Below are 20720 nucleotides of genomic sequence, written 5' to 3'. Positions count from 1 at the left end.
CCCTACCTCCACACACATCCAACTCCCTACTCAGGGAAAGGTCCCAGAAATGTATTTCAGAGAAGGCTTTCTGGACATGATTCGTTTCGGCCTCTCCAGGCTAAGACCCTGGATGTAGATGGCAAAGCTCCGACATTGCGATTAGCTTTAAGAGACGGTGCATGATCGTGCAGCTGGCTCATTTCCACACCTCACAATACCTTGTAGTTGCCTGGGTCATAAGTAAGTGCATTTCCGAGGTGTTCGAAAGCCTTCTGGTAGTCCCCAAGCTGGGAAAAGAAGCAAAGAAGCATCAGAAATTCAGGAATAAGGTGGGTTAAGAAGGAGAAAAATGCTTTTTGGGCATTAGGATTTCACCACAACTTTCTCACTCCCCAGGGCACTCTTTTAACGTGAGAAAGTTTTCTCTTGTCTTCCAACAGACAGCAAGTGCTCGTGGGCATGACCGTTGTCTGCATATAAGCACGCAACCACTTAGAATCACCTAAATTCTACATTTTCAGTTGAGTTATGCCAGTCCAAACAGGATAAAATTCTGGACACCAGTGTCTTTTTGTCACAAAAATAGATGAGAAGCCCATCTGTCACTCTGTCCTTTTGATGCATCAGAGTCCAGTGCCTTCTGTAATGACTAGCAACAGGGAAAGCTGTAGGAGCGTCTTTAAAATGAGTCCATATCAAGAGACATCTAGCCCATCACCCCTTTTAGGCACAACCGCCTGTTCTGCTTTGCTTGTTCACTCCTTGAGAAGCTAAATTTTGAAATAATCAGGAGGTCTGTCCCATGCATTTTACAGACCCAAGTGATAAGCATGCCTTTGTCATTCAAATTGATTCCGATTTTCTTCCATGGTGCATTAACGCTACAGAATTTCATGGCTGTTTTTCGTAGAATAACTTGCATGACTCTCACTCCAGAAACAAGGTAATGACTAGTCATGTTTTGTTATACTTGGAGGATTTGTAACAGAATTAGGGCAGTTGCCAAACAGAATTCCTGCTCTGGCTCAGGTCCAGGAGATCAACTTGCTTTCAGCAGCAGAGGGGGAAAAGAACATAGCGAAAAGCAAGCTCTGTCATGTTAGGCAGTCTTTAAGGAAGTATAGGCAAATCATTGAAAGGTGGATAGAAACTAACTCTATTTAAAAAAATAAAATCCCTTGGTCATTTTGAAAATAAGTTCATGTCATAGCTAACAGCCTTCATTACCTGCAAGTAAAGTAACCCCAGTGTTGTAAGGAGGTCTGTGTTTTCTGGAGAAAACCTGCAATACAAAAGCCAGAGAGCCAAGTTGCTTTACTAGCCCTTCTAGGACAAGGTAAAAAACAGAACATGGGAGTTACAAAGCTACGTTACACTAGCAGCACTCCAGGAAATTAACTGTTACTATTACATGCAATGATTAGAACAATTGGAGGGGACCTCCTTTGAACAATATCACACCTAAGCTTGCAAAATGTCTCGTAGATACAAATGGGAAGTCAAGGCAGCTCTGTGGAATAGATCTGGATGCATAATAAGATAATGTGGTTTTGCTAAGCTTCGAAGTAAGCCTGCATCAGTGACCTCAAAATACAAAATGAGATTTTCCATCATCTCCCATAAACCACCTTGTAAATCCAGCCCAAGCTTCTTGGGGTCGCGTAGGAGAGGCAGTCCTCAGCATTCCTGATGGCTCCTCCACACGCTCATCATCCATCTTGCAATTCGCCCTCTAAAAAGATTACAAACCTGATTTCACAGGCCGGCTGCGGACTGCTCACCACAGCTTTGTGCTGCCCTGCAGCCCACGGAGCAGAGTGCTCAGACAGGCGCGACCTGGCCATACACATCGCTCCATTCAGCATTGAAAAGCTTGAAAAAATTGTATTTTCAATTACTGTATGCAACTCCTGATCCTTCACTGCTAGTACTAGGATCACACAGCAATGCTGTGAACCCTTTTAAATGCATCCCCTTTCCCTGTAGCTTTTGAAGACCTAAGTAGGATGAAAAGAACAATAAAAAAGCAGAAAGAGACCCTGTATTTGTGGCCTCACTTACATTAAGTTTTCAACTCCTTGCTATCAAGATTTAAGAAATCCAACATGCAAGCTGGCACATTTACATCTCAAAAGAACAAAACCACCACCTGTGCCTGATGGTATATAACCACGGAGTGATGAAAGGCTATCCCACAGCAGGGAACAACAGGCAAAATGCAACAGGCAGATGTGAACAGAAAAGAAAAATAATAAAAAAAAAAAAAGAGTGAGGAGGAAGGTAGGACAGGGAAGCACAGAGATAAGATATATAAATCTGGTAAGGTGCTTAGCAAGGATTTATGTAATAAACACAATAGATTAGTCCAAATGTCTCTCCAGCCCAATATACTGTCAGACAGCTGCCAAGAACTCCAGTTTAAAAGCACTGCTAAACTAGAAGCTGAGGAATGCCCTAAAACAAGAGAGACTGGTACTGAAATACGGTGCCAGAGCGGGAGAAACTCGCCATGCACCAACCCATCTCCAGCCTGTCTACTCACACACTCTCAGACACAAATCACTCTGAGTGAAAACAGCATGTGAAGCCCCGCAACTGATTTTTGACAGACGAGCAGGGTTAGAGAGCCACCGGGGTTAGATCTTCTCGGTAGATAAACCTCCAGGATTTATGAAGTCGGTTTTGGGCAGGCTTGCTCCTAGGCATCTCCATCCATTTGTTTATCCACTATTTTTTGTTTTTTGGCAGGCCTTCAAACAGCTACCTTCTTCCTCAACACACTGTCAGCAGGAGGAGGACTACAGCTGAGAGCAGAGACAGATGAAGAGCTTGAAAGCAGCAGCTTTGCACAGAGACACTATAATTACCATTAGCTTTTTAATCACAGCCTCGACTCAGATTCAGGACACGAACCAAATGTCTCCTGGTGTAGGATGGGACGTGGGCAGAGAGAAAAAAGGATATATTCTTACTCTACGGCTTTCTTATAGACTTCAATGGCTTTATCCATCTCGCCCTCCATGAGGTGAATTTTCCCCAGCATCATGTAAGTCAGATCATGTCTGTTGAGCTCCAGGGCATTATTGAGCTGGTCCCGTGCCTGACCACACAAACACAGAGAACAAAATACAAAATTAATTAAAAATAAGCAATTTCAGAGACCTCCGTGAAGCAACAGCCCATGAGCAATCCCAGGCAGCTAGCAGTAGAGAACTGCTGGCACCTTCCCAAGCTTGGAGAACCCTGCTAGCAAAACCCAGCTCAGCTCGTTGTTGAAGTAAGTCCCGTGTCAAGAGCTGCGTGCTTTTAGGGACAGGAAGAGGCAACTTTTAGGGCAGAAAAGGCAATGCAGCATGCTTCAAGCCAAGCCAAGAAGTGATGACCTCCCAAGGAGGAGAAGACCATAGGCCTACTCCTGTATTTGTGTTTGGTTGGAGAGAAGCTCCAGATCTGCTAGGTTAACGAGTACCTTACAGCTGAGCACAGAGGGGAGAGTTAAGTGACGAGCTGGGAATGGCATGCTCAGACCTGGGCACAAAACTCCATTGCAAGCTTCCAAGAAGTTCTTTATTAGCTACTAAGCTAATAAACTTTGTGCTGCCCTCACTGCAGCTATGCTCTTTCACGACCTTTGCTCCAGGCTCAGTGCAAAAGGAGCTTCAGATACAGGAGCAAATCCTTTCCACGGAAGAAAAAAAAGGTGCCTGCTGCATCTCCAGCAAACCAACCCCACGACTCTTCTCTCTGAATCCTGCCAGACCCAAGGGGCACTTTTCCTCCCAGAAACAAATGCTAAAGTAAAAAACTTCCTTGATACCTATCACTGCAACTGATCCACTTCAAACTACCAAGGAAAGTGAAATAGCTGGGAACTTTGCTTCCCATTTGTCGGGCAGAGAAGACGAGCACTTGCATTACCTTGTTGAAGTGCTTCAGGTACATGTAGCACACACCCAGGTTGTGGCTGATCTCCTGTACAAAAAAAAAAAGCCAACAACAAACCACAGACAAAACCAAATCAGCACAGGCTATGAAATAATACATTCTACATCATCAGTGATAACCATCACCACTGACCTAGCTGGGGAGACCCCTGTGCTACTCCCTTTTTGCTTTGTAGGTCAAGTGAACCTGTGAATTCAGGTTACTTCAGGAATCTGCAGAGCTTAAGTGTGGTTGTACACAAAAGACTACAGGCCACTGAGACAAAACCACAGAAATAGGAATGGTTTCTTCAGAGAAGGAGGAGCAAAGGATGGTTTCTTCCCTGAGATGTGCCTCAGTTTCCAGCAAGATCTCTGAAGCTAGGTAAGCTGCTTTCCATCTGGCTCTGCAGTCACTAGGATATGCACAATGCTGCACCCAGCTGGACAAAATTTGAAGACGTGCCTAATTTTCCCAAATGAAAGCTGAGCACCAGAAGGGCTGATACCCCTCTGGCATCTTAAACAATTTTACAACAGAATAGGAAGACCATGTAGGAAAAAATCCCCCCTCCAATTCATTACCAACAGTTTAACAGACAGGCAACCTGCCACCTTCCCCACCCCGGCCCATCTCAGGGAGCTGAACAACAAGGTCCACCAGTTCCTTGTTTCTATTCTGGTGAGCATTTCACTGCTTCATCAGTTTAGACAGCCTTGACCTTTAAAAGGAAACTGTTATTTCCCCATTAGAATGGTCTTTTCCTCCAACTGCAGAGAAGAGTAAGGAATCAGGAACTCCTGGTTACTCTGTGCCCCCAGACAAGGTGTGGGATTTTTGCAGGGAAAAACGATGCCTTGCTCCTCTGATCCAACTCAGATGCCGCAGAGACTCACCCATGCTCATGAGCCTGCACTAAATTGCAACGCCTCTCCACCCTGCAGCTCCAAGTCCACTCAGGCTGCAGGCAGTGCCAGTTCACCTCCGCTTGGGACAAGTTTGCAGCTTTCCTCATCAAACTGCACACACATTGGCACACTACAGCAACCTGTAACTCGCCCGAACGCTTACCCAGTCCTTTTCGTCCAGTTTAGCTGCTTCATTGTACACTTCAATAGCTGCCTTGTGCTTCCCCAAAAGAAACCTGCAAAAGCATTTCAATTTTGATTTTTCTCTTGCTTTGAAACCCTGCTATCACCTTGTCCGGTGAGAAACAACGCTATTTGCTAGTTTCCCCAGGGACGTGCGTGAGAAGTCCCGAGAAGTTTACAAGCTTTCAAGGGCAAGGTCATCTATCCTGTAAGATGCTGGGGCACTCCCTGATGTTCCTGGAGATGCAAGAAATGAATTCACGGGCTGTGCAATCTGCCTTGGTCTCAAAGCAAAAAGCCAGGTGATCTAACCGGACATTCAGAGACCAACAAGGGGGCTGCAGAGCAAGTTTACACAGCTCAGGACAACACCCTTTGCTCTGGACCTAGAAATCAGTGTGTTACCGCTCTGGCTTTAAGCACAAAGAAAATATGAGAGCAGCCAGGCAGATAACAGAGATTCTGCTTTTAAGGGCAGGCCCACATTTCTGAAAGCCAACTGAAGTGCTGATAAGGAGGAAGACACGTTTGGAATTAAGCAGCCTGGGATTTTGCTTGATGCCTGGGAGAAAAACAAAACACGGAAGGTCCTGGGTAGGCACATCAAAGACAAACAATAAACCACCACTCACAGCGATCGTGCCACCTGCTTGAGGTTGTCGGCACTTCGAGGGTTCAGAATGGAACACGTCTGAAAAAGTTCAAGAGATTCTTGAATTTTCCCCTCCAAGCGAAATATCAAAGCTGTAAGACAACAGGCAAATTAGTCCATTATCTGCAGGAAAAATGTGCCTCTCCAACAGCAGGGAAAGAAGGGGAAGTGCAGATATATCATAACAACACTCATTTGGTCCTTGCCCCTCCTGCAGCAACCTCAGGCAGAAGCTGTGGCTGAGGGCAGAATGACGACACGTGCAAAGGGATCGTGCCTGCCCGGAAAAATCACTGTTTTTCAGAATAAAGGCAGCTTTAAACCCTAGCCAATTGCTCGTTCAGATGCAGTCCAGATTTTTCCCCTCCCCAGCTTCTACAGGCTGCAGCATGTCCTTGGCCAACAAATCTCAGCTGTCGCCCACCTTCAAATTGCAACAGCAAGTTTTGGAGCACATTTTTTAGGGGACAGATGGCAGGACAAGAAGAGAAAGACCATTCTGAAAGCAAAGATTAAGGCAACAATCACCTGAGGCAGGGAGCTCTAATAGAAAGCACATGTCCGTAATACAACGAAGCACGCAACCCAAGCACACACCAACATATTGAAGGTCAGAGGAATCAATGACAAACCCAATGATACGGAGAAAACAGAAAATTGAATCCGCCACCTGCGACATACCTTGAACGTAGACTGCATATTCACACAGCCCGTGAGACTCCTGGAGCTGCTCTTTGATGACAGCCTGAAACAACAAAGTGCACAGAGTCATAGAATCATTAAGGTTAGAAAATATGTCTAAGATCATCAAGTCCAAAGTCAAGCCAATACTACCACGACTACTAAACCACACATAAAATAAACACTGGGACAACTACAAGAGCGTGCAGAAGAGTGCAAGCCCATGGCTGTGTGTCAAGAGCAGCATGCCAGTAATACTGTAGCCCTTTTAGTATTTCTCTGTTCATTCCTATTACCAAGAGATAATTAGATATTACCTGTGGAAAACGCCCCAAAGCACCCTCTGCTGATAAGGGTATCTACTCTAGGCCATTTGTGAAGATATAAACTGAACACAGCCGAGTCAACAGAAGCCAAATGAACAAATGAATGGTACATGGGAAAAGGAAGGAGGAAAAAAACCCCAAACTGATGAAAATGTATATTCTTGCTGGCTGCATTCCTGCAACTTACAGTGTGATGTGCAGTTTGGCTATATTTAGCAGTCACACACAACCTGAAATCATAAAACAGGTCCAAAAGAGTGACCTTTGGGAGGCTGAGCACTGCAGCTAAAACCCAAGACCATCATTTCTGCCCTGAGACTCCTCTTTTGTTCAGAAGTAAAAGAGACTAAGAAAGATTTCTGGACTACCAATAACCTGGTGCTAATCTGACACTTGATCAATATCAGCCTCCTCTGCCTCCAAGACAAAGGACTGAAGAAGAACCAAGAAGGACCTGAAAACAAGGAGGAAAATGGAACCTCAAATATAGCACATAGAAGGAGAGCAGAGTGAAGGCAAGGAGGGTTATGCCTGAGAATCCTCAAGCATAAAAAGAAAACCAAAGAGAGGTAGGAAAAGGAAGTAGCAGTCTAGGCTGCTCTTCCCCTCATCTGTATCTGCTAATATTTCTGTATTATACTCTTTACAAAAATTACACTATTACAGGACATTCAGCTTAGAAGTAACAAAGCACCTCCCGAATTTGGACACTGTTGCTCCATCTACATAAAACCAGTTTCTTAGAGCAAGAGGGCAATAGAGAGCTATCTTGTACAGAGATCTGATTAATTCTCTAAGCCCTAAAAAATCCCATAGCAAAAAGCCTTGAGCTGAGAAATACAATCTGTAATCCCAGTGCTTCCTCCCAAGTTTATATAACTCGCCGACAGAATTTAGACATATTGGCAGGAGACCAACCAGTGTGAACGATTTTAATTAATTTAAAAGCATCTGGTAATCTTAATTCCTTCCTCACACATAACAGGAGCAGAAGATTTCTGCAGTGAAAAAGTTAGGGGGCGGGGCTGGAATTGACACTGCAAGCAGAAAACAGTTTATTAGTTTTGCACGCAAAGAGCGAGAGCCAAGCAAAGAGCTGAATCACCTTTTGGACATGCCAATCACTCCTCAGTGAGTGATGAAGTATCCTGGCAAGCCAAGGTTCCCATCTTCTTTGGGACTAATCCAGGCCTCTGAGCACACATCCACCACATCAGGGCAAGAGGAGAGAAGATGAAGTCTTCTCTCAACTTTTTTTCCCCATATTCTGCTTGCTTCCACAACTTAGGAAAGTGTGAAGTCAATGTTGCCATTATATCATCCACGTGGTTATTTTCTCTTTTCCTGAGCCCCAGGTCTTTTCTGTGCTTTTGTTTCTATCTATTTAAGCCAAGATCGGAGAGCAAATCACTCTGCTGATAACACAAACCTCCAGCTCTGTTAATTAAGAGCTAAATGAATGTCCTCCAGCATGGTACTTTCCTAAGCACTCCCAGGAGTTCTCCAGTGGAAAGAGACAAGTCCTGACCAACCTCAGTGTTTCTGAGAAGTCTTTTCAGATCTTCTTTGCACTGGCCAGAAACAAAAAGTTGACTCTTATTCTCCCCTTCCTGCCCGCTGGCAAGTCATCTTTGATCGCTTGTGCTCATTTTATCCAGAAAAAACACCATTTAAGAATAGATTTGCCATTTCCTCAGTCCACTTACCATTATAATGCCAAACAACCAACCACTTCCAAGCCACCCACCAAACACAGAAGAAAATAAAGGGTGCAACGTATCATGTGTAAAACGAAAGAATCTTGTTCAAAGATACCCAAGACTTTTTTTTTTTTCCCCAACTTGCTAGCAATGTTTTCCTCAACTGAAGTGTTCTTCATAGCATCTCTGTAGTACCATCAAGAGTTTTTACATCATTATCAGTTTGGAAGACACTAGTCATCACCTGGAACAAGAGAGGTTTGCAATTCTTTCCATTTGTCCAAACCCAAAGACATGCTGAGCTCACAGTTTGCACCAGAGAACTGCACACATGGATCCTGAAGGTAGCCAAGGACTTCATAACGTCAAAGATACTTGAATTGTATTTTCTCTTGGTCTGCTTATTCAAAAGAAGTCAGGAAAGAGGGTGGTTTGAAAACTGGTATGAAAACCATTTTTTCCTAATGTGAGCAAAATGTTCCCTAATACAAAGTCCTGAAAGCAGCTCTTACCTTACACTCTTCATAGTCCCTGCGAACGTAGAGCAGATAGATCAACCAGTTTTTCCCCTCCAGGATCGGTAAATCCGGTGCTGTGAATGTGAAATATTAACAGAACACAGGAAATCAGGCTGATCGGCACAGAACCTGGGCACAGCACAAATATTCTGAACCACACATTCTGCAAGCACAACTAATTCAAGAACTGCAATTGCAATTGCACTTGACTTGGACGCCCGGAGGTATAAGCCGTGCCCGGTTTTATTTTGCTTTTCAAACTGATGGATGAAATGTATTGTTCAAGACAGAAACTAAATAAGACCTCTTAGCAGAAAACACAGAAGAGTTGAGGTGTCAGCTCCTTCTAGAGCAAGCACCAACTATGCACACATTTTAATTCAACACTAATGCTGGTTTGGCAGAATCGGTTCTTCCAAATACACAAGAAGCAGCTTGGAGGAAATTAGTCGGATTCACATTTTGGAGCTAATCGAAGGTCTTCAAAATAAATATCTGGGAGTGAATGAGAAGGAAATGGGTGATACGCACAAAATGAGATTTTGGAGATGTTGCTGGTTTGAAGATGCAAATAATTTCAAGAGGTCAAACTTAGTTCTTTGAAACTGTGAAGGGACTACGAAACATCACAGATCTGAGACACCATGAAGCTACTCCCAGAGAAACATATTTGATGCAGTGGAGGAGAAAGACTTGTGCTCCAGCATTTCAATCGTAAAGGAGCTTGCAGCAGTAATTATGGCAAATCACGAATGGATGTTGCTTAGCGATATTCACATCGGGTTTAAAAGTTTAACACGCCGCTGTGCATTTCATTAAGGCTTGAAATGTATCGCCTGTTACTCCTTCCCACAGTTCTGATGTGGGTAGCTGAGAGGTAACCATAGAAACTAGTAAAAAAAAAAAGCTCTATGTTTGCAAGTCAATATTATGACAGCAGCAAAGCAAGGCGAGGAGCGTCCCAGGAGCTGGGCGATCCGGCACCCAGTCACCTTCTCCCAGCCCTGCGGAAAGTGTTATGAGCTTTTAGAAACGCCAAGCTTTACTCACGTGAGGACGACACCTGTGGCACACAGCGAACACATCTCTTGAGCACATTGGGCTCCCCCCACAATTCTCACTGAGCAAGCACTCAAAACCAACTAGAATTTCTTTAGCTGTTGAAGTTGGGAAAAATCATGTAAAGTCATTCTAGTTTTGTTCCTTAAATTTGTACTAGAGCTGAGATTTAAGCACGCACACCAGCAATTTAAGGTCAAATACCTTATAAAGAAGGTTCAACTACCGTAAAAACAAACAGAAACATCACAATCCAAACAAAAAAGTAATCCAAACAAGCTAAGCTTACAGAAATGCACAGAGAAGGGACCCAAATGTTCCCAAATTCTGCTGTGTAGTGTAATATCTGGATTTTTTTAAGCAAGGCATTTTAATATGCGTGTTCCCAGATCAGATTAATTCATTTCTGATGACTTCATGCTCTCCATTCATCCTTTTTACAGCAAAAGCATGAAGGGCAAAGTTAAGAGACTGCCTAAATCACTACAAATTGATTGAAAAAACACTATTTCATAAATAGTCTGGAGGGATGCTGTCCTGAAGCCCCTTGAGGGGTTGCTCAATTCATTAACAGACTGGTAATTACCTCCTTGTGTATGTTATTACAAGTAAAAAGACAGCACCATCAAATGCTAAAATCTACAGCAAAGCGAGCCTGGCTGGGGTGTGCTGCCAGCCAAGATGGGAAAGACTAAATTATGTTAGAGGGGACATCACTCTCCTGTTTTCTTTGCTTTTTCCAAGGCAAGCAAATTGAAAAAAGGCAAACATTTCTGGTGCCTTTCGGGAAAAGATGTCTAGATTAATTCATAGATATAAGTGAATCTTACACCTGAATACAAAACAAAGTTTCATAGAAGAATTCCCCGAGTCTATTCCAGAAAGCACATGTGAACAGTTTGATCCTTTCTCAGAGGAAATCCAACATAAACACCACGAATTAAACCTGGTGTGGATCCTACAGAGGCCTGAAAAGTGAGGAAGAACTTTGAAACTGTGAGAAAAAGTTTGACACAGGAACACGTCTGATCCCCCCACAAAAAGGGCTGTGGGGAGCAAAGGATTATTACCAGGCTCTATATTCAGCAGAGGCTCCATATGGCACATATTGATTTGCAATCTCACACTAATTGGAGCTTGGGAACACATACTGCCGCAACCGGTCGCTCAGAGGGTTCCGGCATGGGGAAAGGCCGATGAATTTGGCCTCGCCAGGAGGAACTGAGCACATTTATCAAGTTCCTCAGGCTGTCCACATTGGAATTTTCCACCTTCTTCAATATATGGACTTTCAGAAATTTCTCTGTGGATTGTATGAAGACACGCTTTGCTTTGTCACCTTTCGCAGAGACCTCGCAAATAATCTTGGCGCTGCAGGGATGCAGAGACTACAGGTTAGAAAAGAGCAGTTTATACCACTCTAGTAGCAAAAAAAAAGGAAGAAAAAAAGCCATTATTTTCTATAAATCGATGTGTTTGAGGGTCAGCCTAAGAAAATGCAATTATCCCAAAACTTGGTATCTACAGTGAGAAGAGTTTATAATTTGCATAAGCACCTTTTGGCCTCACTTTTTTCAGATTACAAAAGCCTGGTCTCATTAAGCAACTGCGACAGGCTGCCAGGCACCAAAAATATGCTTAAATATCTCTGCCAAGAGACACACCGGTTTCTTTGAACTATGTTTTGATTGAATTCAGAAGGGAATCCATCTGATCCCCCACTTTCTCCATGGCTAGTGATTGATTGCACAACCCACTTCCAGCAATGTGATTTTGCTTTGTGACAACGCTCCTTTAAAGAAGCCACCGGAGCAGAGACCCCCACAGAAGCTGAGTAAGATCATCAGGCTTGTATCTGTGTTGTGCTATCATCACTCTTCCCTTTAGTCATCCTCCTTACAGATTCTCTCAAAGGACTGGGGAAAAAAAATTAAAAAATCAGTTATTCCTTTTTGTGCAAACCTCCCTAGGAAGGAACTCAAGAACACATTTGAGTCTCCTCAGACTGAAAAAAACCCTTAACAAAAAACAGATCAGAACTCAACCCTTCTTCCACCCTGTTCACTCCCCAACCTGCAGCAAAATGTGCAAGAGCGTGGAAGAGAAGCAGAGAAGGAAAAGATTCAATAAGACAAAGACAACCTGTTATCAAACCAAAATCCACAATCACCTAAACGACACGTAACATACAGCACAAAGAGAGGACAGAAAAATCTTCAGAAATGTAATATAACCCAAGCATTTTAAATTATTTTCATTCTGAAACAGTCTCATGAGCCTGGATGCACTGTGGTAGGTACCAAGTACATGAGAAAGATTATCCAAAAGGCCTAATTTGGATCCTGGCTGTCCCTTTCCAAATTCTAAAGGAAAACTGCGTGTTGTAAAACAGTGTTCAAACACACAGGTATTTTTCAAAATTAATAAACTGGCAGCAGAGAGGCAATGAGTATCTTCTAAACAAAAATAATAGTAAAATAATAACATACAAGCTCAAACAGCTACTAGAAAACAACACACCATTGTATTTTCCAAAATAAGGCACTAATAATGGATGGAAATTGTTTTTAGAGCTCTAATATCAAGGGGTTTAGATTTAAAAATAACAGACTACCTTGATTTCAGAGGAACATGCTGCAAATCCCTAGCTAGGCTGGTAGACAGGCAAATTTTACCAGAAATCCTCTTCCTTACTCAGACACTTGAAGGCTTTTATTGAGGCTGTAGCAATATAAATACATTACAGCTTTGAAGGAGAACTAGCACAGGAACATCAGTCTTCCTACGCCCAGATCCAACCCTGGAGTTTGAAAAGGGAGACAGAACGTATTCGGAACTCGGTAATGATGAAAAACAACTCCAAAAGCCAACACCCAGAGAAGGGCGCATTTGCTGCACGCAGACATACGTGGCAATATAGGTGTTCATGTACACAAATAGCTATAAAACAGATATAAACAACATAAAAAAGGAGAGCCAACCTCTGCTTAATCCCCTTCCCCCTGTTTTCCCTTTTGCAAATTGCTGTGGGAATGCCTTTAAATCAAACAATAAACCCGTAGGGTTCCTCGTTATTTACAGTCAGCTGGGGTTAATAAAACTCATCAGACACAGTTCTGGTCCTGGTGAGAAAGGTGCAATTCATAGCTGCGATCTTACGATCGAGTATTAATAGCTTCTCCATACGCAGAGAAAACTGGCAGGAGACTGAAAAACAGCAGCAGGTTTAGACAAAAAAAGCAACATTCCTGACTCTACGCCTCCCCCTGCAGGAAAATTAGCCAAATGGAAGAGCTGAAAATTCAATGTTAAATCTGACGTATATTATGCTAGGGCAAAGTAAAAAAAAAAAAAGGGGGGGGCATTTTTCGTTATTTTACACTGCATAAATCTTGGGACTTACTAGCTCAGATTTCAGTGACATTTCTGACTTAAGACTTTTAAAGGTCCAAGTTGCTCCAATTAAAAATGCTTTTATTTACAAGATAAACACCTATTACATTATTCAATATAAATTAAAAGTATAATAACATTATCCAACATAATGATTCAATATCATTATCCAATCTAAATGTCTTCCTAGTATGCGCTACTCAAGTTTAACCTTAAAGTGGGAAGATCTGTAAATAAACATACACTCATGACCCTCCCATGGACTTCTCAGTGCCAGGGCAAAGTTCCCAGTGGCAGAACCAGTCTGGTTACTGGGAGATCTTCGTGGTGATAGGAGGCTGGCAAGTCATCACTCTGCAATCCTGACTCCATTCAGTGAAAGAGGGGAGAATTACACCCATTAGCTCAAGTACATTAGCCTGATCACTGCTACACAAAAAATGTGATTCAAGCCTAATATTGTTTGATTTGAGTCTAATTTTATTTTTCCTCTGGGTGTCTGTTTGCCAGTGCCGTTCAGAAACACGGGAGGCAGAGCACACCATCGCGAAGGGCTGCTGGAGGAGATGACTTGTAAATAGCACAGGAGGGTCGGAGAGATGAACTCGTGACTACTCTCTGTCTCCTCACACAGCAAAACTAGGGATGAAGATATTTCCCCTGCAAACGAAGTGACGCTGGCTGCAGGCATTCCCAAAATAACCTATGTAACCAGCCTCTCATTAATTCCAGTATCAGGAGCACGGTAGTTTTGGGGATTTCCAGTCTAATCCTTCCTTTGGCTTAAATTCATACGCTTTTAGTCTTTTTCTGTCTACAGCATGAGGTATTTTACACAGAAATGGAAACTAAAAGCATCACGAGGCACTGGTAAGCAAAAGCTTTCCTCTTAAAAAGCAAAATAAAATTCTAACAGGGAGAGTCCAGCCCTGACAGTCTTTGAAACTTCCCACTCCTTAAGGAGCAACACTTGGAACCTGTCCTCACTTCATCTGCAGCCAAAGAAGAACATTATCGTAGAAGAACACATATGCGAAAAACATAGAAGTCAGTCTTGCAAATGGCTCGGCATTTCCTACTAGAAGACCCCAAGTTTTGACTGCGCAAAGTCCTTCCAGACTTGCTGCCTCAGGATGAAGTTTTCCAGGTGGGATGTCTCTCCCAGGACAAGTATTTGCCTGCGCAGGCTTCACTCCTCCATACTGCACAAATGTCATAACAATACAGTCTTTAACTACATGAGCACATCTGCAATTAGAGGAACTCACCAGTATTTTCACCAGGTGCCCTGCTTCCAACAGTGATGAATACAAAAATGAACCACAGCCAGACAGTGAATGAAATTGTTGAGAAATAGGAATAAAACAGTGACTAAATAATGGGATTTCTGCAGCGCCTGTGAAAGGGGACAGACCCTGCAAGGAGTGAATGCACCTCTTTGTTAAGATGCTGTAAAGCGGTTTGTGAGACAAGAAACCTCCCTCCAATTTCTGTTACAAAGCTGGAAAAATCACAAAAAGACACAAGAGCCAGTATCTCCCAGCAAGCGGGATGGGCAGCAGGTGCGCTCTGGCCAAGGATGTGCTGTTGTAAACAAGCGTAAAGTGCCCAGTAAACAGTAAAACCTCAAGCCCTAAGGAACACAAAAGGTTTTCCCACCAAAGAAGTATTCTTTCTTCAGAATCGGACGTATAGCAGACAGTCTGAGCACGACAAAGGACCTTGCAGCATCAGGATATTTATCAATGGGATGTGAACGCTAAAGATAAATACAACTGGCTGCATGTTAATAACGGAAATATCTTTTATTTAAAAAGCCCTCAGCGAGCTGTACCTTTTTCAGCAAGTCCCATCATTCCCGAGAAAGGGACAATGTTGGGAAGCCAGGCTAAAGCCAACGTGTAATTATGTCACCAATGACTCAAAGGCTCGAATTCAAGTTGCACAGACAACACGAATTCTGACATCCAGTGGGGTGCACCTCCTTTAACTGGAGTGTCTGAAAATTAAGACATCTGAGTTGCTGATTCCGATCCAGCGTAATATGTTTCTTAATTATCAAATTATCAAGACACTCAGATCATACTCGCTTTCTACAGGAGGTGCTTCTACAGCCCTTTTCATTGCCTAATTAAGTTTGCAACAGGCTTACAAAGCAGATCCAGATTTTACAGAGAGGAAATGAAGTAGAGCAACGACTGCCGAAAGATGTAAAAAGCTACAACTGAAGCTATGAATCTTCTGATTGAAAAGCCAGCACTAAAATTTTACAGTCTTGACAGAAAAACACACCTGCAATGCTGCCTGCAAAGGATTCCCTGCTCCCGTCGTCACGGATATTAATGCACACACAAGAGGGCAGAGCTGTGCTAGCACATTCAAACCTAAATACTACTCTTTTTTTTGTGGTGCAGGGATTACTGGGCTGTTATTTTGGGGAGAAGAGGATGAAGTGAAGGATATTATACAACATAATTACCCAGGAATGATAATTCATTTTTTTTAATCTCGTGATTCAAAACTAACAGCTGTATCAGATTCTGAACAAAACACACACAGCACTACTACCCACTTATCACGGAGAGATAAAAATATCAAATTCTATTATATAAAACTGATGTAATTACCAACTAGCCTATGTTATTTAGAAATCATTTTCTTCCCAGAAGGTTGTAGGCTCAAATGGGCCAAAAGATCTTGGCCTACACACAGCCAAATGGAAACAAACTGGTACACAGACACACGGGAACTGCATTTGCTCTCCCACAAGCATGGCATTTCCACAAACATCTTTCCAACACACTTAGCAGTATTAATTAATTTAACTCAAGGGGGTTGTTTTTATCTGGATTTCTCAGGCAGTTTCACTCTTACGAGTTCAAAGGCAGCTTTTGAAGCTGGCTCAAAGAATGGATTTATATTGATTTAAGAAAATGTATCAGGAATTCAGAAATCATCAGCTCTAGAAGTGCACAGAATTGACTCTTCACAGCGCTAAAAAGTTCCCACTCTTTGGAGTGCTCGAGCCCTTAAAGTACTTTCAGGATCCCTTAAAATATCTGCAGGAGCAGGAAGAATCCCCACTGGTTCATCTGCGTGAGCAGGAGCCGCCCAGAGAGAGAGAGAGAGATGCATTTCACAGGATAAAAATAAAAGTCACTTACCTACTTCTGCATAACCCGAAAGTTATTTATTACCCAACAGCCACATTTTGAGATTGCTTAACATCACAAGCACTTCCTAACCAAAGTCAATACCAAATAAAGCGAGCTTTGCTGCCCATCAAATCAGCACACGCAACTATTATTTTTATTAGAACTCCTGACTTGAAGAATGAGCACCCACATGAAAAGGGCAGCACCACGAGTATTTGAGCTAAATACCGACACGAGATTTAGCTGGACAAAAGTAAATACCCATTGCTCGAGAGCATTTCAAAATTCAGTTAAACACAAGAAACTACCGTGGTTAAGAATGCAAAGTACAGTGTCATCAATTGCCATACAGCTTGATCGCCTTTAAATCTACTTAATCGATACGATATTTTTCATTGAACGTCCCCCAATGTTTTGTTAACTGAAAGCCTGCATCATCCAAAACCTCTCACTGAACATTAGACCAAGCTTGTGGCTGATAAACAGAATAAAACAAAAGGCAAAGTGCTCTGCCAAATGTTGTAGCTAATCCAAGGCAGAATTTCTTGCTTCAAACTCTATGAAAAAAGAGACCTATAAAGCATCCACAAAATCTCCCAATGCCCAGGACTGGGGAGAACACTTAATCTTTGCTAATATTTTTACAATTCACAAAGGGAAGGTTTTCGCTTTGAAAATTATCTTCCTGAGCCTTCCTTGGGTAAACATAGGGATGGCTGGTAACAATTCCAAATTCTCCTTCTCCACAGTCTAACAGATTTCTAGCCCAAGTTCTTTCCAGGACTCACATGAAATTGACTTTATTTTGCTTCAGTGTATTTATTTATTTAATGTATATATAATATTCAGTGTATATATATTTATATAATATTCAGTGTATATATTTTTATATGTATTTAGCATTCTACCTGTTATTAAAAAGCCATCACTCTATCTCAGGAAATCTGAGGTCTGATATTTGTGCAGAAATCTAAACGCATTTAAAATTGTTCCATTAACCTCTGAACTGTTATTACACGAACACCAGCCCAGAACTACTTCTTTAATTATTTTTTTTTCCATGACAAAGAGGAATAAATTCAATTTACGTTCCTTAAAAACCAACAATACAAGCTGGTAAAAGCATTTCTCCACTACGGTACTGTCAGATACTCTAAGAGGACTTGATTGGCCTGTGTGGCAAAAGGAAAGAGGAAAGATGGGAGACAGCCTAGCTCAATTCAAAACCAGTAAAGCATTTAGGAAAATATCCGATTAATTTAAAATGCAGCCAGGAGATTAAAATCCCATCTCGCTCGGCTGATAGTAACTCCATGTTGCTCCAAGAAGCAGAGCTCCCTTTATTCTACCATCAGTCGCTTGGGGACAAAATATCAACGTGGGATGAGTTATGGATCTTGCTTTGGCGACAAAGGGAATTGATTTTCAGAGGAGCTCTCCCCACGGGGGGCAAAGGACGAAATAACAAATGGCTTTAGCTGCTAATGTGTCAGCTGCTGAATAACGCTTGTCACCAAGCGCAGCTACGAGATACTGTGACGGGTTTGCCTTTCACCGGTCCCTTTTAATTTAGATTGCGAGATGTAGAGGTTCCCAACTAGGTGGCCATGTTGAACGCCCTCTTAACTCGAAGCTGTTCTTGCTTCAGAGCCATGAAATCAAGTTCTAGGTTTTCACATTTTCTTGTCCCATGTACAGCAGCCATAGGAGGAAAGCGATGCCAAGAGGAAGTCACTGTGACTTGGTCACATCTACGTTTCTGCACAACAACTTTGCTTAGTTATTTCAATACATGCTCTATTTGGGCACAAATTTTGCCAAACTGTTCACAGGAGACCATATTATACCACACAGTCTCTATATTTCATAGATCTGCTTGTGTTAGCATTGGTTTCATTATCTCTCTTGCATCCTACTTAAAAATACACTGAAAATACAAAAAGGCAAATTGCTGTGAATGAAAATTACTGCTCAGTGTATAAAAACGCCAGTTTAAAATAAGTTTAGCAGCACTCTTCAAACGGAACCAATGTAGATTTGCCTGGCTCCTTAAAGTTCACCCTAATTCTCCTTCGCCAAACTAAAATAGGATGAGATACTTGATTAAGATATTCTACGAAAATCCTGTTAAAAAAAAAAAAAGCAAAAAATCTATCTTGGGAAAGAGATGCCAAACTGCACAAAAGCATATACAACATCATCTTCATTCTCTCTCCTCCTCTCTTACGTGTCCCCAGCATCACACCCACACACAAAAGACGCTGTTAATCACTCCCTATTACAAATCTTTTTGCTGCCCTCATTTCCTAGAGATTAACGATCAGGCGGCACAAATCAGCTTTTGCTGAAGGCAACAGAGTCAAATGGCAAAGCACGAAGGCTCCCAAGGCATTTCGTTTCAGAACTACCCGAGGTGTGTGAGGTACTGGAGATGCCTCAATTTACCTTAAGAGACACAAAATGGATTGAAAGAAGTCAAGGGCCAGATTATCTTTTCCTCTTCTTCACCACAATAAATTTTGAGTCAAGGGTTATATCAGCATAAAAAAGAGATCCAGAACCACGAGTGACTGGATTTCATTTACTAGTTACTCCCCTGTGTCACACTGGTGATGAAGACAGACCAGTTCTTTCGCACAACCTTCGCCCGTCTCGGACCTGCAGCCTTAAATCCCGAAGTGTTGGTGACTCTTTTTTCAAGAGTCCACTGAGCTACTGATTGTAGAGACCCTAGAAAAAATTACTTGTACTCAGCAGCTCACAGTCTAGACAGTCTCATCTTTTCCTAGGGGACACTTTCTTTACTAGACAGCTGCACATACCAGAAACAAAATCTGAAAATCAACCTGCCCAAGAAAAACAATCATATCTTCTAACAGACCTTTTTTAGGATGGAGTTTTGGAGGTCCTGTAGCTACTGGCAATGAAGAAACCTGAAAAGACAGCAAAGAGGAGCATTAAACACACCAGGCAAGGCTTCCAAAAGATCTGTTCCAGAAAATAATCAGAATGGGCAAGTGGCACATCCCAAAAGAGCGCAGAAAAATAGCATCATAGCTGCTGGACACACTTTGCCCTGCCAAGTGCTGCTCTTCCCTGCCCATAGCTAGATGGAGATTTCTATTCACCACGTAGATTAAATAAACCCCCTCATTTAACAGTACGTTCTTATTCTGTAGGCTTCTCAGAGTCGATTAAAACCAAGTCATTCCAGGGGAACTAACAGAGGCCGCAGGCGCATGAGGCCAGCGATGTCCCACCGCAAAATTGGCAACAAACCTGGACCTGCCAACATTGCCCAGAGCTCGTGGACAAGCGGGTACCCAGTCTGTGAAAAGGAAATGCATTTTATACTTCTTTCTTACTTTGTATCGAAGTCAAGTCTTTGCAGAAGAGAAACATGATTACACAGGGAAGTGTTTTATTTTTGACTTCCGGTTTCTTGGAGATGTCCCTCACTTCTCTTCCCCAGATACAACACAGGATTTTAGAGACTTGTGTCACCTCCTCTCTCCTTAATAAAGGTTTTTTGATGTGGAGACTCAGACTCCCAGACTCCCCTTGTTCCTTGTAACCTTTTGAGAACATTTTCTAATTCAACTCTTCTTTTTTATTGGAGGTGGAGAGGATCAAACACCCTGAGTATAGTACCTGAGACATGAAAAATAACCCAGATCTACACAGGAAAGGCTCTTACCAACTTTGATTCTTAATAATTTCTAACATTTTACTCACTCTTCTAATACTTACAAGCCGAGTTGAGGTTTTCACAGAATTACCTAAGACCAAGCACTCATTCCTAATCAACAACAACCAGCGCAAAGCCCATCATTTTTAAAAATAAATTTCCAATTATTATTATTTTTTAATCCATACACATCATTCCAATTCTAAGTCCTGTAACTCAGCCCTTTTAAGACTTTCCTGCAGCTTCCCCTGTTTCCTAAGTAACTTTCCTACGAGCTTTCAATTTCTGGGTACACCAAACAACGTAGGCGTGATTCAGATCCCTGCAGGACTTCACTAATGTCCACTCAGAAAACCCAAATAAAAATAAAAAGAGCATTTATTCCTTCTTTCTGCTCGTCGCTTTTTAATCTGATATTGAGCCACGACAGGATTTTTTTTTTCCTTATTCCAAGGCTATTTACTTTCCTTAAGAGGTGGAATGGAGTTGCGGGGCCCAGCTTTCCCACAGGCGGGAACAAAGGTAATTCTGCCGCCGGACCAAAACCCGGG

At 42.3% G+C, this 20720-nt stretch overlaps 1 protein-coding gene across 1 annotated transcript in view; it reads right to left on the bottom strand.

Annotated features, from left to right (window-relative positions):
• Window positions 1–19414, bottom strand: part of BBS4 (Bardet-Biedl syndrome 4) — a gene marked incomplete at its 5' end in the record, with an annotated part of 24865 nt that extends 5451 nt beyond the window's left edge. Inside the window, 9 exons of the mRNA XM_009864306.1 lie at window positions 201–269; window positions 1210–1264; window positions 2955–3082; window positions 3901–3954; window positions 4978–5050; window positions 5630–5741; window positions 6331–6394; window positions 8869–8948; window positions 19363–19414. Coding sequence (XP_009862608.1) covers window positions 201–269; window positions 1210–1264; window positions 2955–3082; window positions 3901–3954; window positions 4978–5050; window positions 5630–5741; window positions 6331–6394; window positions 8869–8948; window positions 19363–19414 — 687 coding nt within the window. The remainder of the gene's footprint in view (window positions 1–200; window positions 270–1209; window positions 1265–2954; window positions 3083–3900; window positions 3955–4977; window positions 5051–5629; window positions 5742–6330; window positions 6395–8868; window positions 8949–19362) is intronic.
• Between the last annotated feature and the right edge of the window lie 1306 nt (window positions 19415–20720).

The sequence above is a fragment of the Apaloderma vittatum genome, unplaced genomic scaffold (genome assembly GCF_000703405.1).
Source record: "Apaloderma vittatum isolate BGI_N311 unplaced genomic scaffold, ASM70340v1 scaffold37772, whole genome shotgun sequence".
In the NCBI taxonomy this organism is placed as follows: Eukaryota; Metazoa; Chordata; class Aves; order Trogoniformes; family Trogonidae; genus Apaloderma; species Apaloderma vittatum.
This window is presented reverse-complemented; position numbering and strand designations above follow the sequence as displayed.